Source organism: Phodopus roborovskii, unplaced genomic scaffold (genome assembly GCF_943737965.1).
Source record: "Phodopus roborovskii unplaced genomic scaffold, PHOROB, whole genome shotgun sequence".
Taxonomy (NCBI): Eukaryota; Metazoa; Chordata; class Mammalia; order Rodentia; family Cricetidae; genus Phodopus; species Phodopus roborovskii.
In genome coordinates, this window is record NW_026126547.1 from 458,543 (window position 1) to 482,371 (window position 23,829).

The 23,829-nt window shown below is 47.7% G+C and overlaps 1 protein-coding gene across 2 annotated transcripts; it reads right to left on the minus strand.

Moving 5' to 3' along the window:
• Positions 1–11,834: 11,834 nt before the first annotated feature.
• Positions 11,835–20,514, minus strand: Polm (DNA polymerase mu). 2 transcript variants are annotated; one of them, XM_051200585.1, is made up of 11 exons: positions 20,213–20,514; positions 18,986–19,166; positions 18,492–18,590; positions 18,194–18,364; positions 17,495–17,566; positions 14,642–14,762; positions 12,923–13,055; positions 12,672–12,774; positions 12,328–12,570; positions 12,161–12,244; positions 11,835–11,968 (listed from the first exon to the last, which is right to left on the minus strand). In XM_051200585.1, exons 1-11 carry the CDS (start codon positions 20,404–20,406, stop codon positions 11,882–11,884), a joined length of 1,488 nt encoding a protein of 495 aa, XP_051056542.1. In that variant the 5' UTR covers positions 20,407–20,514; the 3' UTR covers positions 11,835–11,881. The 2 variants fall into 2 exon arrangements, with proteins under 2 accessions (XP_051056542.1, XP_051056543.1); XM_051200586.1 differs by having other exon boundaries at positions 18,986–19,161; positions 20,213–20,324.
• Positions 20,515–23,829: the final 3,315 nt, after the last annotated feature.

Consider the following 23,829-nt stretch of genomic DNA (forward strand, 5'->3'; position numbering starts at 1 on the left):
TACAACACAACATAGTACAATTGTGAGATAGTAAAATCATGATCAGAGGTAAATTTAGAATGTCGCATACTTAGGAGGGAAGGCATGCCTCAACCTAGGCTTCCCCTACACAGGATGGAGCAGAGAAGCTGATGAACAAAGGGGAAGTAAAACAGTGAAGGGAGAAGAAGAAGAAACCAGGACAGGAAGAAGATACTTATCAATGTGAGGAAGGAGAGGAGGGGCAGCGAGGCAACAGACACTAAAGACTAAGAACACACTATTGACAGCTCTATGAGCATTCAGCCATTTTGATGAAATAGACCTCTGGTTTCAAAGGTCACAGACTACCAATACTTAGCCAAGAAGATAGAACAAGAACCATCCTATCTCTCATAAGAAAATTAGATTCATAACTTAAGACCTTTTGTAGAAGAATCCTCTTCCTGGATGCAGTGGCACATGCCTCTAATCTCTAATCTCAGTGGATCTCTGTGAATTTGAGGTCAGACTGGTCTACACAGCAAGTTACAGGTCAGTCTCAAAGAATTCTCTAGACCCTGTCAGTTTCCTTAGTGAGTCCTAAACATTTAGAGGATAATAATTTTTTAAATTTATTTATTTATTTATTTTATGTATATGAGTGCTCTAATGTTTTATGCCAGAAGAGGGCATCAGATCCCACTATAGATGACTGTGAGCCGCCATGTGGTTGCTGAGAATTGAACTCAGGACCTCTGAAAGAGCAGCCAGTGCTCTTAACTGCTGAGCCATCTCTCCAGCCCGAGAATAATAATTTTTATAATCTCTTCCAGAAAACAAGAAAATCATAACTTAAGCAACAACTTGATAACCAGGCACCCAATAGTGAAATCGGGTACTACTACAAACCAGTGTCCTTCATGAAGACAAACATAAAAATCCTGAGATGGCTAGAGGTTAAGAGAGCACTGATTGCTCTTCCAGAGGCCTTGCGTTTAATTCCCAGCAACCACATGGTGGCTCACAACCATCTGTAATGAGATCTGGTGCCCTCTTCTGGTGTGCAGGCAAAATACTGTATACAAAATAAATAAATCTTTAAGCAAAACAATCCCAACCACATGAGAGAACATGCCCAAAACAAGGGAGCTTATTCCAGGAAATGAAAAGTAATTCAGTATTCAAAATGCTAAATGCTGTCAGGCTGAAAACAGAACACTAGACAGTGGTGGCGCTCACCTCTAATCCCAGCACTCAGGAGGCAGAGGCAGGCGGATAGAGCTCTGTGAGTTTGAGACCAGCCTGGTAGACAGAGTGAGTTCCAGAACAGTCAGGGCTACAAAGAGAAACCTTGTCCTGAAAAACCAAAACCAATCAACTAAACAAACAAAACAAAATAAAAACAGAGCATTCATACCGTCAAACAGTAATAAAGGGTGTTTATCTTAACTTGAATCTACAAAAAGCCCAATCTGTGGAGCTGGATAGATGGCTCAGTGGTTAAGAGCACTGGCTGCTGTTGCAGAGGATTCGGGTTTGGTTCCCAACTCCCACATTGCAGCTTACAACCATCCGTAACTCCAGTTCTAGGGGATCCAATACATTCTCCCAGCCCCCACAAGTACCACATGCAAGTGTATGAGTGTTTGCAGGGCTGGTTATGGTACAATGGCCAGAAAACATGAGGACATCATATATCAAGGCAAGACCCCAGAAACATACTTCCTCCGATGAGGCCCCTCCTCTAGCTTCCGTGCCTCTCTCCAAGTAACACCTTCAAAGTATTAATCCATCAGTGGATTAAATCACGATTATATCAGGCACTTCATGATTAATCAAACTTTCCCAAAGGCCCATCTCTGAGCTCCTGTATTAGGGATCAAACCTTCAGCACATGAGTTTTTGAGGGTTACATTGTTTACATGACAATAAACTACTGCTTCAGCCCCATCCCCATCAGAACAGCTAAAATGAGCAGGGGAATATCCAGAGCAACAGTCTCCTAGGAGACTGTTAACTTACAGAGTGGCTCACACTGTGACAGAGCCATCTTGTGTCTGCCTAAAGCAGCTATCTAAGATCTGACTCAGAGCTGACCACCCTTCCCCTCCACTGTGGGAAATCCCTTAGAAAATAAACCAACCATGACTCAGGGACCTGAGGTTAAGATGCCCCAGCTAACTGCTTGCTTGTACTTTCCCCTGCAACTGCCAATCAGGATATGAGTTTTGCTTTTAAAATTCCTTGCAGGCAGCAGTCAAGGTTGCTCAGGGAAAACTGTTTCTCTCCATGTAGGTGCTGGCCAGCTTAATAAAGATTCTCAAATTCACACTCTGGTCCTTGGAGTCTTTGTCCAAGCACAACACTGCCACTGAACTACAACATGGCACAATCAAGCTGGACAATAGGTTGCTCTTATAAAATGTTAACATGAACTTGCCACTTATGATGGCTATTCTTGGTTGTAAACTTGACTACATTTGGAATTAACTAAAACTCAGTTGGGTACACCTGTGAGAGATTTTTTTTTCCTTAAATAATTGATCTTTGAGGTGGAGGATTCATCTTTAATCCATATCTTTTGAGGTGGGAAAACCCAACTATAATCTGGGCCACACCTTCTGCTGGCAGCCTATATGAAGGACATGGAAGAAGATTGTATTCTCTTTGCCTGCTTGCTCTTGCTCTCGCTGGCAAGTCCATTCCTTCACTGTCATAGAGCCACTTCTTCAGAATTCTGCTGAATACTGAAGACCAACTGAGACATCCAGCCCCACAGACTGAACAACTACTGGATTCTTGGACCTTTTGTTAGTAGATAGCCATTGTTGGACCAGCTGGGCCACAGCTTGTAAGCTATTCTAATCCCCTTTCTCTCTATAATAAGATTGATGATGATGATAGATAGATAGATAGAAAGAAGACAGATGGATAGATGATAGATAGATAGATAGATGATATAGAGAGAAATGGATGCATGGATGGATGGATGGATGGATGGATGATAGATTCTAGAGCAACAGATGCATAAGAATGAATTTTTAAAGTATCTGGAATAGGCTTTCCAGTTTACCAATGCCTACAATCACTGAAGCCTCTCCATCACTGAAGTCTTTTCAGTCACTGAAGCATCTCCTAGAAGCTCAGAGAGTACTGAAAGCTCATGGTGTGAACTATTTTATAACTGTAAGGAGACAAATGCATTTGATTATCCTGATTCACCAACTGTGAAAGGCAACTTTTGACCATTTGAGGAAAAATAAGGAAAATGATGATGGTGGTTGGTTGCTCCTAGCATTTTTTGGTAAATTGGCAAAGGGAAAGCATGAACTCCATGATAAAATTAATCAATGTGGTGGTGTGAATGAGAATGGCCACTATAAGCTCATAGATTTGAATACTTGGTCACCAGAGAGTGGCCCTGTTTGAAAGTATTAAAAGGTGTGGTCTTGTTGGAGAAAACGTGTCACTGGGGGCCAGGCTTTAAGGTAATCAAAAAGACCATTCCAAGCCCATAGTCTCTCTCTTCTTTCTGCCTGTGGATTTGGGATGTAGAACTCTCAGCTGCTCTCCAATCCCATGTCGGCCTGTGTGTTGCCATGGTGATAATTGCCTAAGCCTCTGAAACTTTAAGCAAGTCCCAAATTAAATGTGTTTCTTTATGAGAGTTGCCATGGTCATGGTGTCTCTTCACAGCAACACAACACTGACTAAGACAACCAACTTCTAGCATCTCAGAATATGTGAAAGACAACAGTAAGCTCAGTGATAAAACTGACCATCTCCAGACACACATAAAAGGTCCAAAGATTTCTAAGTATGCCCTGGAAGAGCAATCTCAGCAGCCACAGGGCCCAAGTTCAGAAAATCAAACCGAAGCCTACATTATAAGGTTGGCTACATTACAAAGAAAACCAAGTCACAGACTCAGAGGGGATTGGCAGGTAAAATGTGGGCATTAATTGGTAAGGAAGGGGATCCTGTAACTTGTGGGGCTTGGGGGGACCCTGTTGAGGCTGAGAACTTTGAAATCTCAGATTCTCAATGGTTTATTTCACCTGGGCAAGTAGTCTCTACACCCACAGCAGATGTACGCCATCCTCTGAAATACCTCCTTTTCCTTTTACTGAGAAAAACAATCCTTCATTGTATGCTAAAACAACAGTGGTTTTCCCTGAAGGAGAAACTATACCAGGTTTTTTTCTTTTGGGCTGCCAACCAGCTACTAAATCATGACATGGATACTTTTTATTAGTTGTGAATGCTTGGCCTTAGCTTAGCTCATTTCAGGTTAGCTCTTTTAACTTAAATTAACGTGTTTCACTTTATCTACCATTTACCTCAGGGCTTTTTACCCTTTCCTTTCTTTCTGTACATCTTACCTTCACTGTTTCTCGTGTCTGCTGGCTGCATCTGCCTGGCTTCTGGCCCTGGGTGTTCTTTCCTCCTCCTTCTCTCCTCTCTTCCTTCTCCAGCCTAGATTTCTCCTCCTATTTATTCTCTTGGCCCACCAACTCTGCCTAGCTATTGGCCATTCTGCTCTTTATTAGACCAACCAGGTGCTTAAGGCAGGCAAGGTGAAACAGATGCAACACATCTTTACATAGTTAAACGCACATTCTTACATCATTAAACAAATGCAGTATAAACAAAAGAAGCACACCTTTACAAAGTTAAAGTAAAATTCTGCAGCAGAAGCAAATGAAACACATCTTTGCCAGTTAAAATAATATTCCATGGCAAGACAATACAGATGTCTCTCGGGACTCAACAATTGTTGGCTCTAGACCTATAACCAGACCTAAAACAGGCTTCTAGCTAAAAAGTGTAGTCCATGATACACTACTAATGAGCATAATGAGTTTGCTAATTCATTGAAGCAGAGTCTGGGGAATGTGTGTGGGAATGGACTTTAAGGGCATGGGATAACCGTGGAAGAAACATAAAACCAGATCAGGCTGAGTTTATTGATACAGGTCCTCTGACTGGAGATTCTAGGTTTGACAGAAGCTTACTCAGTTAAAAAAAAAAAAAAGTATCAAAAGTTTGTTTGAATGGTTGGCTGAAAGATGGCCTAGTGAAAAGGAGTTGGAGATGCCTGATATCCCTCGGCTTAGTGTTTGATGAAAGGGTGCTGTGTGAAACCTAATCTTCCACAATGGGAGGCCCAGAAGACATGCCCTTCACTGATCCTGTAAGACACAATGGTGAGAGAGGCACCCACACATTTGAAGAGCTTTGTTGGGTTCCAGATGCTGCTGCTTAATTAGACGAAATAAATACAGTGGGTTTAACTGAGTAGCAGGGCCCAAGTGGCAGCACTGAATATTTAAATCCAAGGTGATCGTAGTTATCATAATGGGCAGAGCAGTGTCTATAATGGCCTGACCCATAATGGACAGTGCAGGTAAAGTCATGGTGGCATGACTTGTATGGACCTTTGATTCTGGCTGATTAACAATGGTGTTTCCAGGATGAAACAGATTTGAGCCAGTTTCCAGACCTAGGACCCCTGGAATGAAGGGACAGCTAAGTTTCTCTGAGGAAGAGCCTTGATAAAACTAGATAAGAGTTTTGTTGTTAGTTTTTCTCCAGTTCTTCCCCAGAGGGACCTATGACTTTTTGCAAGGGTAACTGTACACTGGGGGAGAGGAAACAATCGTTCTTTCTAGTGTCTATCGGTGTGGAGGTTTGAATAAAATGGCCCCTATAGGTCCATGGGGAGAGGCACTATTACAAGGTGTGGCCTTGTCGGAGTAGGTGTGGTCTTGTCGGAGGAGGTGTGTCACTAGGGGGTGGGCTTTGAGGTCTCAGAGGCTCAAGGGCAGCCAGGGTGTTGTCGTCACTTCCTGCTACCTGCAGGTCCTGGTGCAGAAATCTTAGCAGCTACCTCTCCAGCACCATGACTTCCTGCATGCCACCATGTTTCACTCCATGATAGTAATGGACTAAACTTCTGAACTGTAAGGCAGCCCCAATTAAATAAATGTTTTCCTTTATAAGAGTTGCTGTGGTCATGATGTCTCTTCACAGCAATAAAACCCTAACTAAAACAGTTAGATACTGGTTCTGAATGGTTCTGAATTGATACTGATTCCAGGAGATCCTCCAATTAAGGTAAGGGTTTATGGAGTTTGGCTGAAGACCAACTCATAGAGTTGCCCCTGCCAGGGAAAATAGTGAATTAAAAGCGGTATCACATCCCTGCAAGAATTGCAGAAACTAGTGCCACCACCGAGGACTTGAAAGATGCAGGAGTGGTGGTCCCACCACATCCCTTTAACTCTCCTATCCAATGCAGAAGAGAGATGGATTGTGGAGAATGACAGTTTACTATTGAAACCAATCAAGCAGTGACTCCAATTTCAGCTGCTGTACCAGGTGTGGTGTCCTTTCTTGAGCAGATTAACACGTCTCTTGGTACATGGTATGTAGATATTAATCTAGCAAATGCCTTTTTCTTGGTACCTGTCCATAAGGACCACCAGAAGCAATTTGCTTTCAGTGGGAAAGCCAGCACTATACCTTTACAGTTTCACCTCTAAGATATATTAACTCTCCTGCCCCATGTCACACCTTAGTTACAAGGGATCTCAATCATTTGTCTCTTCCACAAAACATCACACTGGTTCATTATACTGATGACATTATGCTGATTGAACCAAGTGAGCAGGAGGCAGCACTCACTTTGCACTAGTTGGTAACATATATATGCATTAAAGAATGGGAAATAAATCCAACCAAAATTCAGGGGCCTTCTATCTCAGTGAAATTCTTAGGAGTCCAGTGTGTGGAAATGCAGAGATATTCCTTCTAAGATGAAGGATAAGTTATTGAACTGGCCCCTCCCACAAGGAAGAAACACAATATTTAGTGGGCCTATTTGGATTCTGGACACAGCACATTCCCCACTTGGGTGTTACTCTGGCCCATATACCAAGTGATTGGGAAAGCTGCTAGCTTTGTGTGGGCTCTGGAACAGAAGGCTCTTCAACAGGTCCAGGCTGCTCTGCAGGCTGCTCTGCCACTTGAACCATGTGATCCAGCAGCCCCAATGATACTTGAGGTGTGGGTGGCAGACAGGGATGCTGTTCAGAGCCTTTGGCAGGTCCCTATAGGTGAATCACAGAAGAGACCTCTGGGATTTTGGAGCAAGGCTCTACCATCATCCGCAGACAACTATTCTCCCTTTGAGAGAAAGCTCTTGGCCTGCTCTTAGGCCTTAGTGGAAGCTGAATGTTTGACAACAGGCCTACCAAGATACCATGTGACCTGAGCTGCCCATTATGAGCTGGTGTTGTGTGACCCATCAAGCCATGCACAGCAACAATCTGTTATTAAATGGAAGTGTGGTGTGTGTGTGCCCGCAAGCGTGCGTGCGTGCGTGCGTGTGTTAGGGCCCAAGCAGGTCCTGAAGGCGCCTGTTATAAGAAAGTTACATGAAGAAATTACCCAAATGCCTATGGTTTCTACTCCCAATATAGTGCTGTCTGCTGCTAAGCATGCACCTATAACCCGGACCGGGTGTGTGCCAGACCAGTTGACCAGGGAAGAGAAGAATAGGGCCTGTGTTCTCCACCATCATGGTATTCCACACAGTATTGCTTCTGACCAACGAGCTCACTTCACAGCCAGAGAAGTGTGACAGTTGACCCGCAACCATGGAATCCACTGGTCTTACCATGTTCCCCACCATCCTGAAGCAGTTGGCCTGATAGATAGATAGGTGGAATGGCCTTTTGAAGACACAGTTACAGGACCAGTTAGGTGGCAGCAGCCTGGAGAGGTGGACAGGGTTCTCCAGGAGGCAGTGTATGCTTTGAGTCAATGTCCCATATATGGTATGGCTTCTCCCATAGCCATGATCCAAGGGTCCAGAGTCAAGGGGTGGAAAGGGTGACAGCTCCACTCACGATTACCCTTAGTGAACTACTAGGAAAAAATAGTCTTCTTGTTCCCATGACCTTACATTCTGCTGGCCTAGAAGTTTTGGTTTCAGAGCAGGGAGCATTCCTGCCAGGAGACATAACAAACATCCCATTGAACTGGAAGCCCAGACTTCCCCTGTCCACTTTAGGCTTCTAGTGCCTTTAAGCCAACAGCTCAGAAAGGAGTAAGTGTTAGGAGATATGATTGATCCAGATTACCATGGGGAAATTGGATTGCTTCACCACACTTGAGTTAAGAAAGATTGTGTCTGGAGTCTCTTGGTGCTAACATGTCCAGTGATTAATGTTACAGGGAAACTACAACCTAATCCAAGCAGGAATTAGACCTGCCTTCACGAATGAGGTTATGGGTCACTCTTCCAGAAAGAGTGAAGACCCACTGAGGTGCTTGGTGAAGGTGGAGGAAATACAGAATGGGTAGTAGAGGAAAGTAGTTATAAATATCAGTTAATACCACGTGACCCATTGCAGAAACAACTCTGTGTACTTGACATGCGTGTTTCTGTTATAGTTTGTTAATGGTATGTTTGTACAGATATTTGTGTTTCCTTTATCACATAATATAGCATCAATTGAGAGATGCAATTTTACTTGTGAGATTCCCAAAGAATGTTTCTCAAGGGACTTTGACACTTATTCTAAAATTTGAGTTGTGTGAGGGATAGTTGTATCATGTTAGGTGTAGTTAGGACCTGGCTAAATATACAATGAATTTGCAATTGTACATGGGATAGTTAGACTATGTTAGATGGAATTATGACCTGCTTGTTGTTTTCACTTGGAAATTAATCATGACATAAGGCTGGGGATACCTGTGAGGAACTCTTTCTCTTAATTTCATCATTTGAAGTGGGAAGACCCTTTTTGTTACTGGTCAAGACAGGGTTTCTCTCTGTAGTTTTGGAGCCTCTCCTGACACTCACTCTGTGTGCCAGGCTGGCCTCGAACTCATGGAGCTCTACCTGCCTCTGCCTCCTAAGTGTTAGCACTAACCGCATGTGCCACTATCACCAGGCTGGGAAGACCCATTTTTTAATACTGAATCTTTTGAGGTAGAAAGATCCAGCTTTAGTCTGGGTCCCTCCTTTTCATGGCAGCCTTTCCCCCTCTCTCTCTGCCTTCTTGCTCTCCCTCTTGTTGGCAAGTTACTTATTCATTGGCATTATGGCCTACTTCTGGCATATACTGAAGACAGCTGAAACATTCAGCCTTGTGGACTGAACAACTACTGGATTCTTGGATCTTCCGTTGGTAGATAGACATTGCTGGACTAGCTGGATCACAGCCTATAAACCATTCTAATAAATCCTCTTTTTAAAATTTGTTTTAATTTAAACTAAAAACAATCTTATTTTACATGCCAATCCCAGTTCCCTCTCCATCCTGTCCTCCCATTCCCCCCACCATCCACTCCTCAGAGAGGGTGAGTCAAAGTCTGTCATATCATTTGGGGCAGGACCAAGCCCCCCTCCTCATGTCTAGCCCGAGAGAGTATCCCTCCATAGGGAATGGGCTCCAAAAGCCAATTCATGTACTAGGGATTAATACTGGTTTCACTGCCAGTGGCACCATAGACTGCCCAAGCCCCTCAACTGACACCCATATTCAGGGTGCCTGGTTCAGTCTTAATGCTAGTTCCCCAGCTGTCAGTCTAGGGACTGTGAGCTCCTACTTGCTCAGGTCAGCAGTTTCTGTGCATTTTCCCGGCATGGTCTTGACCCCTTTGCTCATCACTCCTCCCTCTCTATAACTGGACTCCAGGAGTTTGTTGGCTCAGTGCTTAGCTGTAGGTCTCTGCTTCTGCTTCCATTAGCTACTGGATGAAGTCTCTAGGATGGCATATAAGGTAGTCATCAATCTCATTAGAGGGTCTACCTCCAAAATATACAAAGAACTCAAGAAGCTAGTCACCAAAACACCAAATAACCCAATTAAAAATTGGGTGCATCTAAATAGAGACTTCTTAATAGAGAAATAGAGGCAAAAGTGTGTGTGTGTGTGTGTGTGTGTGTGTGTGTGTGTGTGTGTGTGTGTGTGTTTGTTCTGTAAGTTTAGAGAACCCTGACTACTACACATGACCCAATAATCTGATGCCTGGCTATTTACCCAAAAGAAATAAAAATGTATTTGTGATTTGAATATTAACTTGATAGACTTAACATTACATAGAAGAAAAGCTGCCTCCAGACACACCTGTGAGGGATTATCTATATTAGGTTAACTAAGGTGGGCAGACCCACCCTGAATGTGATGACATTCTTCAGCTTGCTAGTGCATAAAGACTAGCTAAGCATGCACACTCATCTCTGCTTCCTGGCCAAGGAGTCACCATGACCAGCTCCCTCAGGCTTCATGCCTTCCAGGCCATGATGGACTGAACTGTGAGCCATAATAAACATTTTCTCCCTTAAGTTGCTTTCGTCCCAGCAACAAGAAATGCTTGCATGTATGCCCATAGCAGCTCTAGTCACAATCACAAAGCCTGTGAAAATCTTCAGGAGCTGAGCAGAGGGTGGAACTCTCACAGTGTGTAGCAACAGGAGAAACAAGCTTGATAAGTGTAACAATTGCAGGAACCTCCAGAGCATTTGCTAACAGAGGCCAACAACAGCTTACATAAAGTGTAGCTGCACGTCTACAATGAATTTCAGGGGCAAAGCCCGTCATATATACCAGTGTGCTTTAAGGCGAGTTTCTGGTGGACAGAGCTGTTGCATACTTGATAGTAGTGGCAGAAGTGTCCATTCTGTGTGTGTGTGTGTGTGTGTGCGCGCGCGCTCGTGCGCGCTCGTGCTACAACTCACAAAAACTATACTAAGACTCCACTTTATTGAATGTTAATCTTTAAAATACTTGTTAATATGGTGACTGATCTAGGAGGCTCTCCTCCACCAGTGCTGAGGAAAGCAGGGAGAGTGGCAGTAGGTGGGCAGTAGGCATGAGGGTGCCTGGGGATGTGAGGGAGCAGAGGACGCTGTGATGAGCCCAGTTCAGTGCTTGTGCGGCAGAGGTGAAGGGGTTGGTCACCCAGGGTCCGGAAGCAGGGACAGGAGGTGAACTGGGAAAGTGGGGGGAGGTGTAACTGGAGGGGGACAGCTGAGACTGGGAGAGGTGACCGAAATGCTAGAGCCACAGGACCTGTGGGGACCGCAGGTTTGGAACTGCTGCAGGGGCATCAGAAGCAGCAGAGCGATGTGTCTTCAAGAGACAGGACCAGCGGCGGACAACTCAGGACAGCAAGCGTTCTCAGCTGCTGCCCAATGATCCTGCTGGGTTTCAGTACTGCTGCCAGACTGGGCTGTATAGTGTCTGTCCTAGGAACCAGCCCTCCCAGAACTCACTGCTGGGGCGTGGATGGATGCACAGGGGATTGAGGGAGGGCAGGCCAGGCTCGGCCAGGCTGGTGGGGGGGGGAGAAGCCAACAGCTAAGAGTGGAAGAGGAGGCATGTGGAGCTCTGACCCTGGGGCTGTGCTGCTTATGGAGTCTGGTGCCCGGCTCTGTGGGTGGTGGTGCCCAACAGCCCCAGCACTGGAGGCTTCTAATCGGGCCACTTCCTTCTCTGGGGGTAGAACAGCCCTCAGTCAGGCTTCTTGCTTCTGTGCAATACCTCACAGCCAGAATTATATTTCCATGTCAGCTCAGCACATGGCAGGGTCTCTTTTCTAGGGTACCCTGCAGCAGACAGCAACTACAGCTGGACAGCAAATGGGCACACCAGGACTACAAGACTCCAAACTCTGCCACAGTTCCGTGATGGACAAACTGCTCCGAGCCCCTCGCCGGAGGAGTGTGGAGGTTGAAATCTAATTCAGGGTCATATCTTGCCAATGTTCCAGCAGCTGAAAATTCCATCTGTGTACATGAGGCCATGGGGTGGAAGCCCACTTTCTGTCCAGAAACATCCCTGCTCAAACGTGAGGTAACCCCTCATTTTTTGTGGATGGTGGATGTGGTAGCCAGCAGGCAGGATCAGGCATTTCTCTGCTCTGGAGGAAGGTACTTGAGGCCCAGGAATCTGAAAATGTCTTCCTCAGAAGTTGCATGGAAAAATGTCTTCTGCAAGGAACAAGAGGGTAATGCTGGAGCCCAGGCCATGCTTCCATGCAATGTAGCTGGGGGCAAGGCATGTTACTGTGCAGTGTAGCTGGGACCATGTCATACTACCTGGCAGTGTGCGTTATATTTGAGATTGTGGACCAGGATTCAGGTTATGGCAACTTTTTTTTACCCTAGTTCCTGGCAACTTACCCGCTCAGGATCAAAAAGACTATGGCTGTTCAGCCACAGCCCTTTCTCCTGCCGACTGAAACGCCGTAGCTCCCGCTCAAAAAGCTGGGAAGAGACGGGGACAACAATTACTTTTAGCAGGGTTGACCCATCCTAGGTCCAGGCCCCCCAAGGAACACATGACCTACCTGGGAGCCAGTCCAGCCAAGAAGAGCAAAGGGGAACTGGCTATTGGGAGTGACCACAAGATCTACTCTCACGGCTTTCCGTGTTGGACAGGGATGCAGGGCCCCCGCTGAAGCTGCATGTGGGGATTGGGGCAAGCCCAAGATGCAGAAACTCCTTTCAAAAGCATCCATGGTGTAGTTCTGCCGCAGGAGGTGGGTAGAGTCTAAGTGGCTGCGATGGTACTGGTGATACAGGACAAGTCCCTGCGAGAAGGGAGGCAGGTGTGGCCACGTGTGACCACCGTTCTGGGCGGGTAGAAGGCTGGTCGGTGGTCAGTCCTGGGCAGGGCACTGGAGGCCCTCACCTGGCTCTGTAGGTGGCTCATCACTTTGGGCAGCAGCCCCACTTCTTGGCCCTCCTCAGGGTGAGTGATAAGGAAATCCACATCATGACCTTGTAACTTCCCCCTGAAAGAGAAACTTTGATTCTCAGTCCTCGGCATGGAGTCACGTTCCTTTCAGTGAGTGGAAAAGGCCACCTCCGTGTCCACAACTCAAGTCCCTACCTCCGGGAAGAGCCTAGCATACACTTGCAAGGCATGGTGGGCCCTCTTACCTCCGGAAACCGCCAGTCAGTGTGACAGTGGCTCCAGGCAAGGTTTGTCTCACGGCTGCCTCCACCAGTTGCTGCAGAGCCTCAGCATCAGCTCGACCAACTGGGGTGCTCAGGTCCTGGTAGTACTGAAGCCCTGTGGGCAGCACAACTCATCTTCCTCATGGAGCCTCCCCCCCCCCAGCACACAGCAGCCACCACAGCCCTGCGGCTGGAGGAAAGGCAGAGGGAAAGGTTGGAGCCATGCAGATGGAGTTTCTGTCCCACCTGGTCCCACAGGTGTTTAGCCCCAAATAAACACACAGAGGCTTATATTAATTATAAGCTGTTTGGCCAATGGCTTAGGCTTTTTACTGGCTAGCGCTCTTTTATTTATTAACCCATTTCTATTCATCTAAGTATTTCCACATGGTGCTGACTTACTGGAGAATGCCCGGACCTGTTACTCCTCCAGTGGCTACATGGTGTCTTTCTGGCAGCTTTGCTATCCTCCTCCTTCCCAGCATTTCTAGTTTTGTAACCCTGCCTATACTTCCTGCCTGGCTACTGGCCAATCAGCATCTACTTACGAACCAATACAGAAGGACATCCCCCACCGGGGCTGGAGCAGAGATCCTATACATGATCCACTTCTCCTTTTAAACTTACATTCTTATTTTGGGATAACTAGATTCACATGCAATTGAAATGAACAAGATCCTTTGTGCCCTTTACCCAAATCCCCCACAAACATAGTATCTTATAAAACTCCAGTAAATTAGTTTGAGACAGGCAGTCTATATATAGAGTTCCAGGCCAACCAGGACTACATACCAGAGAGCTGGGGCAGAGAGTTTGTTTAACATATGCCTTATAAGGCCCAAAGTTCAATCCTCAACACCACAACAAAGCAAACAAACGAAAAAATTTTTCAGAGTTACATGGGACAATGAAGCTAGCAATGGCAAGATGCAGGCAGCCCTTTTAAAGTTTTAGATTCTCCATGAATCAAAGGCAACCAAAAGGTGGTAGAAGTTGTGATGAAGATGGGTCTGCGACTAGCCTCCTCTCCTTTGGCCTGTTCTGTCTTCTTGCCAGGCAAAGGGGCACTGCTGTACCCTCCATGCTCAGTTAGGGAGGTTTAGGCATGAGGAATTATAATGCCTAGCACACACCTGCCCTGGGGAGAGAAACCAAAGCAGGCAGCACCCCAGAGAGGCCACTGGCAGGCCATGGCGCCCTTCAGCAGAGTCTCCAGCCAAGACCACTAGAACGACCAGGCAGGCTACACAGACCAAGTGTCTGCTCACCACCTACTGGCTTCCAGAAGCACTTCCATTTTCTCTGTGTTTTCCAGAGGAGCTAACCAAGACTCAGAGAGGTTAGTCTTGAAGTCATGGTTACATACCTAGCAAATAGAGGAGAGAACTCAAACTAGGTGCAACAAATCTAAGGTTTCTACTATTTCCACTCGTGGAGGCACCCATACCACAAACCGTACACACCTGGTAGCACACTGGACAGGTTGGCCCAGACCAAGGCTGTCCCCAACACAATTGAAATCAAGCAAGAGGAAACATGAGGCCTGGGCTGTGGCAATGCTATGACAACAATCACTGAGAGGGAGGCAGAACCCTCTGCCCCAGCTGCTCCCCAGCACCCAGGAAGTCCGCATGCTGCGCAGCAGAGCTAAAGGGTTCACTGTGTAGAGCTCTCAGATCCAGGCAGCCCTGGGACGTTTACCTGCTTTCTGCTGCTGGGTCAGTCTCTGCGGCTGCTCTCTGAGCTCCTCCAGGGTTCGCAGTCCTTCCAGGTACCACCGGTTGGCAGTCTTCACACCGACCCCAAAGACTTGGGTGAAGAGCTATGTGGAAAAAGGGATGGATAGGTCAGAAGCAAAGTCCATGGAAGAGTTCCCTGAGAGTGTGGCTTCATGCCCAGTGACACAGGACCAGGGCCCAATCCTAGAGTCTGGCTTACCTAAACCACGCTCTCAGGAGCCTGAACCCACATACCCTGAGAATAGCCCTCATAGGGACAGCAGATTTCAGCTGCCCAACTACCAGAAAACTTCAGGAAACTTCACCCCTTCTAAAATGTCTGTCCCCTTAACGCACAGGCCCAGCCTAAGCTTACAATAGACCGAAAGAGTTATCCAGACATACAGGCTCACCAGGTTTTTAGTTCACTGGGAGGACACCTCCGCTTACTGCTGCTGGGTCTTACCATGTGTTCCCTTCAGCAGCAAAACCAAGGAGGAGTGAACAGAGAGGGTGGTTTCAACAGAGGCACTGGAGGCCTGACTAGCTTCTCCCACAGCAGGTATGGAGAATTTGCTCTCAAAGATTCAAATACCGCATCACCCATGGAGCCTTTGCCTGCTTTGGGCCAATCACTGAGACTCTCCCCAGGAATTTTAGAATGAGAGTAAGGGCAGCCTGCACGGTAGTGGAGGGCAGACACATGGTCCAAACCCCTCTGTAGCTATGTCTCCTAACAGTGGAGGGTACCCATCTGTGTGAGGAGGATGGAGGCCAGCTGTGGCCATGCATGCCTGTCACCCAGCACTCAGGAGACAGATAGATGCAGGAAGATCTAGAATGCTAGGGCAGCCTTGAATTATAAGCAAGACCCTGATCACAAACAAACAAAATGGAGCTGCCTTGTAGAAGAGCAGTCTTGGCCCTGTCTTTACTGGGCTTTCCTCAGTCCTGTTTTCCCTGACTCTCTGCACTCACAGTGTTAGGCAGACCACTGTCATTGCAATGGACAGAACCTGCTTTCAAAAATCTGGTACTAGCTGGGCAGTGGTGGTGCACGCCTTTAACCCCAGAACTCAGGAGGCAGAGGCATATGGATCTGAGTTCAGGGCCAGCCTGGCCTACAGAGCAAGGACAACCAGGGCTGCACAGAGAAATTCTGTCTCAAGAAAACAAAACCCAAACCAAAAAGATCAAGAACTACTCTTGCAAAGGACCTGAGTTCAATCCCATGTCAGGCATCTACATCTCCAGGGTATGTGTTACCTCTGTCCACCTCACTCAAATGTATATGTACATAAACACACAGATGCACATATTCCTACATGTGCACGCATATATGTAAGTTAAAGAATGAACCTACAAAAAAATAATCTGAATATGGCAGTGCATTGTTATCTCAGCATTTGGGAGATGAGGGTAGGAGGAAAGTGGGCCCAGCTAGAGTGTGTTCCAGCTCAGCTTGGGCTGTGTGAGACATAGTCCACCAAGACCAAGACCAAATGAACAAAAAGTCTAGCACTTAGGAGACTTAGGTCAGCCCGCACTACAAAGCAAAACTACCTCAAAACAGGTAGGCAGGCAGTGAAGTTTTGAGTTCCATCCCTGGACCTCTAACCGCCACGTGAGCCATTGTGTGGGCCTTCCCACAAATAAATAAGCAACATTTTTAAAAATTAAAACTAAGTGGTGGTCATACACCTTTAATCCCAACACTCGGAGGCGGGTGGATCTCTGTGAGTTCAAGGTCAGCCAGGCCTACAGAGCAAATTCCAGAATAGCCAAGGCTTCACCTTGCCTTGAAAAATCAAACAACAAAAATAACACAAAACAAAACAAAATAAAAACAAAAAAAGTAAAATACCTAGCTAACAACTACATTATTTATTTTTACAAGTGGGAGGTCCTCAGGCATATAATCTCAGCACTTGGGAAGCAGAGGCAGGAGGATTGCTTTGAGTTTGGGGCCAGCCTCAGCTTCAGTATGATGAAGTCTCAATCAAGCCCCTATCCTGGAAAAAAATTCTAATTACTAATACAATTTTCTGCTGGTATGGACATTTTCTTGGACATTGGGGTGCCCAGGAGGCAGAATGGAGAAGGACCCCTCTGACATCTTTCAGGGTTTCTCTTTCTCTTTTGCTCAGGAAACCTCACCGTGGCTGGGACTAAGACTGATGGAGAAACAATTCACTTACCTATGTCAACATCAACATCACTTCAGCTCAGACTCTATCCCTGATCTCCGCAGAATAGCCAGACCCAGGTCCCTTGGCTAGAGGATACTTCCAGGCCCTCCCCGATACTTTTGACAGTTTTCTGTGCAGTGTTCCATGAGCCTCACCATGAGCCTCACCCTCTGGGGAGGCCACAAATCTCAGGCCACTGATCTGACAATCTCCAACTACAAAAGGAGAGGCAGAGGGTGCCAGAGCAGATAAAGCAAAGGACCCAGGTGGCTTCCATATCAGGTTAGCAGTGAGCAGGCACAGGTACAAGAGCCCCATACAAACAGGCACCAAGAGCCTGCGGCCACAGAGGCAGCCCCCTCCACGTCCTAGCGCACATATTTTGTTCAGTGTGCTCTTTAATACATCTGAGAATATTCCATCAAAAAAAGGTGATGCAAAAAATTCCCAATGCTCAAAACAGCCTCTGCCTGCTCTCCACGTGGCAGCCTGGTGCCCATCAGGTGTCAGGTTAGCTGCCATTTCTTAGTGACCTACTATCACCCCAGGGCTGGGTGAAAAGGCCTTTGCTGGCTGCTTGCTTATGCTGTGGAATGTGCTGTGCACACCTGCCAGGGTCCTAAGCCGCTCCCTCCCCCAACACACACCTTCATGGTCTGGTGCCTTTCTGAGCAGCGAACCTGTTCCACCTCCTCACATGTTCCATGTTCCAGCAGCTCCTGGGACAGGAGACAAACAAAACTCTGAGCCTGAGAGTGAGGCTGTTCCCTCCATACTCTGCAGAGAGACTCTGTGGCGTCAGGAACCAGTAGTACTTGGAAATGGAGACTGTACCCAGGGAGGTAACCAAAATGCAAGGCCCAGCTGGAGTGGCGGCTTCTCCCGCCACAAAAGCTCTTCAGGGCTGGAGTTATAACAGTCAATGGGACCTGTGCTAAGGCTCACTCCTCATGAGTTCCAATGTCTACCTTTAGAAGCATGTGTGACTTCATCTAAAAGCAGCTTTTGCTACTACAGGTTCTTGAAGGAAAAGTATCCAAAAGTCTGGTTCAATGTTGGGTCCTCAAAAAACATTTCAGCGAGCTTTCTTACACTCCCCAGACATCCTGGGACTGTGAACCGGGACTGCTAACAATGACACCAATGCCAGCAACAAGCACCGAGTCTACTCATCTACACTAGGGACGGGGAACAACTCACACGCCAGGAATCTGTGCTGGTGTGTTTATTGTGGCCTCGAAGCAGCATCCGTGTGTATGCCCATCCTTCCAGACTGGGCTATGAACCACCAGGCCCAGGACTCCCCATTCCACACACTCGAACCACTCAGTATGACAAGCACATACCTGGATTACTCTAGAGGAATGCTCTCCAAAGTGGGGCAGCCCCTGCAGCTGGCTCAGGGATGTGACAGGGCAGGGAAGGGACTTGAGCACCGAGGCTGCTCTGTAGAAGGAGAGAAGGCGGCCCTCATTGCCTTCAAAACCTGCAGCCTCTGCCAGGATCTCCAGAGCCTCCTGCGGGGAGGGCCCTTGGTTAAGATACAAGGTGGACATGAGACCTTGCCTCAACATTTTAGCTACCAACCAGCTACACCCACATCCCCTCTCTCTGGGTGGGCATCTGCTCATAGATGCAGCTTACTGAGAGGGTAACGTTGTGGTGTGTGAGTGGGGTGGGTCGCTGACAGGCATAAGCTGGCATCATCACTGAGCTTGGGGGCTCCTTCTTGGGTTGAGTTACCTGCAAAAGGGTAAGGCACAGGTCATCATGAAGCTGCAGGACTGGCATGTACTCTATGTAGGTGGGCTGGGGACTGAGGTCTCAAAAGGGAGGGAGCTTGCCTCCTGTCTCCTAGCAGCCTGGCTCTGGAGCATCTCAAGGACGGGCCCCTGACAACTCAGTCCATCCCAAGTACTAAGGAAGAAACACCTAAATATACTAGAAGTAAGCAGGTCCCACGTGGTTAGGACAGAGGTAGGATGGTTTAGCCCCAAAATCCCTGCTGAGGCCTCTCCTGGCTTCTCAGGGTCCTCTACAGTCCTGGGAGAACCCTCACTCCCCACCTCCTCCTAAGGACACTGAGGCACTGCTATTGTGTTATCTGTCCCAGCTGAGCTAGTCCTTCACTAGCTCACCTCCAAGCGGTGCCGGGGCTCCTCAGGGACAGGCTGCCCAGCGGCCATGCTCTCTGTAAACCAGCTGATGTCCAGCAGAACTGGCTGGGGGCAACCTGGGAGATGAGCATCCATGTTCTTCTGCCAGCAGATGGCCTCCTTGGCTGAAGTCTGCTCCATGACCACATGTGTCACCTCTGAGCTGGGGTGGGGGGGAGGAGGAGAATGAAACCCAGGGCCCCTGCTGTTCTACCCCACCAAAACCTTTGCTCTTGCAGGGCCCTCTGCATGGTGACTGCCCTGCATTCTTCAAATGTCCCTTCTTCTGGAAAGCCTTGCCAGCCCCTCCTAATGGAGGGACAGCTCTCCACTCTTCCACCTGACCCTTGGTGCAGCCACTCTCACAAGCCAGGCTGACTTGTTGTCTGCCACCCTCTGCCACAGGGCAAGGGGTGCAGCAGGGGCCAGGGTCAGGTGGTTCTGATCTCAGTGCTAACTGTTGTTTGGAGACTTGCTATGTAGGACATGCCGGCCTGAACTCTAGCACCCTTGCACTAGGATGCCAGGCAGGCATCCCACTCTGCTAAGATTTAAATCCAGACGCAAGAGTCTTTGCTTATTTGTTCAAACCTCAGTAGGCAACCTCTTGCTACATGCCCCATGTTCTCTGTGTATCCTTTACATTGGAGGAATTCAATGCAAACTATCTTGTAAAAAATGTAGAGTCGCGTGCAATCTTAAATTGTTTTCTCCACTCGTGAGTCTGGGGCACTACTAGTCTCTTAGGAATGTTTCATTATGGGGGAGGGGGATGCAAACAAGCTAGCCAGCCAGAGGACACAGGCTCCAAGTTCCATTATCCTCAATCACAAAGTTACTCTATTGCCCTGGGCATGTTCTCTCTCTACGGGAGCTGGTTGGTTACTCGGCAAACTCAGGACATCCTAGCACCACTGGCTCACTGGGAGGGAGAGCAGCTATCAAATATGGCTAACTATTTTTCCTTGTATGGCTCTTTAAGAAGCCTCTGGCTTGATGGCACCCTTTCAAAGTGAGGAACTCGAGTTGGAGGAAGGTACCCGCAACCGCGAAGTGCCAGGGTTGGCTTAGAATGCAAAGCCGCAAGTGCTTAGAACCATCTCCCGCTTTGGGCCACGGCGGGTCCATACGCTGGGGTGACCGGCTTACACCAGCACCCCCGCAAGCCTGGCATCCCACCAACACCGGGCTCTCGCAGGAGCTGCACACCTGTAGGTATCTAGGATGCGGAAGCCTTTGGACCGCGCTAGGCGCGTGAGGAAGGCCCGGCGGCTGCGGCCCATGCGCGGTTCCGCCAGGTAAATGGCCACCCCCGGGAAGCGCGCCGGCGGCGGCGGCGGCGCGGAGGAAGCAACAATGCAGCGTGGTGACTCAGCCCGCACTCGCCGCCGCTTGGGAAGCATCTGGACACGGAACTCTGGAGACACGGAAGGCCGCAGAGGAAGCCAAAGTCAGGAAAGAAGGCGGAAGGACCGCGAGGAAGCTTGCAGCGAGAGGAAGTGCTATCTGCTCCACTGAGGCGAGTGGGGTGGGTGGAGGGCTCTATGCAAATGAGGCGCGCTCTGGGAAGGTTGGGGCTCCCTCCTGAGGCCCCACCTCTATGCAAATAATGACTCCTCGGCTACTGGACCCACTCTCGGGGAAAGCACCCTTGAATCTGCAGATCTTAGAGGCGAGGGCGTGGGTCCGTGGGCGGAGCTTCGCCTTGGACTGGGCCGACCTTGTTCTTCCCTCGGGGACCGGGTCTTCGCCAACCCTTTCCTTTACACCCCCGCTCCCCAAAGGAGGTGTTTCGGCTTACCCTGGTCCAGCTGCCAATGCTGATGACGCGGCGCCTGTGCCGCAAAGGAGAGCAGATGTGTAGTCTGCGAGTGAGCTGCTGGAGTGTGAAAGTTCCAATCTAACGGCATTGAGACAGCTGGCCCTTCATTTGGGAAGACAGAAATTGCTCCCTCCCCCACTGCTTTACAGCAAGTAAATCCCAAATGGATCAAACATTTAAATCTGAAAAGAAACCAAAACTGTACTGGCAGAAACTCCACTTTTCTATTTTCAAAAAAAAATTTATTAATTTTATCTTTATTTTATGTGTATACGTGTTTTGCTTACATGTGTGGCTGGCTATACTCCGCGTGGATGCCTGGTGCGTGCTGAGTTAGAAGTGTCAAATCCCTGGAACCGATGAGCAATGGCCCCCATGAATGCTGGGAACCTAACTGGGGTCCTCTGCAAGAGCAACAAGTGGTTCTTAACCGCTAAGCTGTTTCTCTGGTCCCTTAACATTTTTTTTTTTTAAAGAAAAGATTTATGTCCTTGGCTGTTTTGCCTGAATGCATGTATGTGTACCACATGTATGCCTGTAAAAAACCAGCCTTCCTCCATCTTAGGTTTAAAAGCCATCTTATAGTAAAAAGACAAACTAGGTCCATTCCTGTTCATGATTAAACCTCTGTTCCTCAAGGATTGAGTTATGCCCCACTTGTAATCTTAACTACAAATTGCTCTGTACTTGCCTGCTCCAGGAATGGCAATGATGTCTTTGTTTCAAAAAGTTGTTTATAACATCTTACAGCTCCACCTTGGTTTCAAAAGGTTAAATGACCACCTGTCGTGATGATCTTGTTTTGACCACCTGTTATGTTCTGCTCCTATAAGCCCACCTGTTTTGCCTATCAAACCCCCCATTTGGAAAACCCTTACCCATGAGCCATAAAAGCCTTGTCTTCCTCACATCCCATGCTGACCTCTGGAACCCCACCTTAGAGGGAGGCAACCTCCCTCATGAGTAAAAATGCTTGCTTTAATTAATTTGGCCATGATGGTCGGTGGTGGTTGGGATTAACACCTGGTACCGGTGGAAATTTGAAGAGAGTGCCAGATGGAGTTAGGGAGTGGTTGGGAACTGAACTCAGGCCCTCTGCAAGACCAGCAAGTGATCTCTAACTACTGAGCTGTCTTTCCAGCCCCACTGGGATATTTTTGTGATCTAAGTAGCACAACCAACTTGGTAATACTGTAGGGAAAGAATGGCAAGTGGAACCAAATATAAATTTAAAATTTGGCCTGGCAAGGTGACATTTCCAGTTCAAGAGTAGTTTGACTTAGCGGTGGGTTGTGAATACTGAGTGTGCTATATGTAACTGTGTGCCTATTTGAGTCCCAGAGCAGACTAAAGAACAGGTTTGTAATCCTCCTAGGACAGGTGGAGAGGGGAAGAGATCTCTCCTGGAATGCCATTTGAGACTACTCAGGTACTGGAAGTAGCTTTTGCAGGAGGGCTAGCAGTAGGAAACATAGTTATGGGATAGGTCTTGGACCCAGTGTGACTGAGATGTGCTTGAATGGAGTTACCTTTGTTGGAGAGTAGTCCTTGAACTATAGTAAAGAATCCACCGAACAGAGACTTAAGATTTATTGTGTGTGTGTGTGTGTGTGTGTGTGTGTGTGTGTTGAGAGATGGCTCAGTGGTTAAGAGCACTAGTCATTCTTCCAGAGGTCCTGAGTTCAATTCTCAGCAATGTGGAGGTTCACAAGCATCTGTAATGAGATCTGGTGCCCTCTTCTGGCCTGCAGGCACGTGTACAGACAATGTAAGGATTCAGAGATTATGCTGGTCTGCCCCTGTCACCTGGCAAAATGCGCTCAGGTAGGACCCTGGTCAGCCCAGGGTTCCATGGCTAAGTAGTCTGCATGCAGGTGCAAAGGACCTCTTTAAAAGAAAGACCCTGCTCATTTACGCCCTTTCTGCTCTCTGTTTCCCTCTGTGCCCCTGGGGCAGACAGGACTTTTCCTGTCTCTTCTCTTCTGTCCTCTCTGTCTCTGTGTCTCTTTACCTTTCTTCTCTTTCCTTCCCCTTTCTAATAAAACTTCTCACTTAAGCTCTGTCTGCCTGGCATGTTTGTCCCTCCACCTCGATCACCCTTGTGCCATAGAATCTGCCAAGGTCCTCCTCTCAATTTATCAGACAGAACACACAAGTGTGTGTGTGTGTGTGTGTGTGTGTGTGTGTGTTTTAAAAGATTCATATATGGAAATGGCATTAGGTTTCATTCCTCAATTGACTTAGTCACCACACACAATTCCACTGTAGGAAGGCGGTGAAGAGTGGGTCTGAGAAGGGAAGACCTGCCTTAGGGACACTAGGGAGGCATGTCACCTCCTCTGTATATATCCAGTACTAGGTGGCCTTAAGATAAAAGGGATGTGTAGTATAATAGCCTGAACGAGTCTAAAGAACATTAAATGCTAAGTAGAAAAATCATGCCATGTAGTCTCCCTCTGCCTACATATATAATCTACCCCAGGAACCTGGCCCATAGAAGTTCTGTAACTGGAGAGCAGTGGCTCTCAGGAGGCAAGCCTAGGCAGACAGCAGAGACCTGACATGGGTGTGGAGAGTTTCAGGCCTTCCTTTCCTTGAACCCCCAGGCTTCTCTTGTGCCTCTCTGGAAACAGTGACATCTGACTGGTTTTGGTGGTCTGTTCCAGTAAAGTTATAGTCCAGGGGTTCCCATCTATGTCTCAAGCCTCCTACTCCCCTCTCTGGGACCTCTACAAAGTCAGAGAGCCTCGTAGACTACCTCATGGCTGAGCTCTTCAGGGCCCTGAGGCTTGTTATCCCCTCCCCCCAGGCGCTCTAGCCTGGCTATTCCTGCCCATCTCAAACTCATGTTTGGATTACTTTTGCCCAGATGTATGAACTTGTGTTTTTCCAAGATGAATATCCTGCTCCAACCTCTAGCTCTGGAAGACCTTGGCGGTGTTGGGGGAGGGGGGCACAAACTCTCTGTCCTCACAGCCTTTCCTAAGCGGCACAACTCTCACTA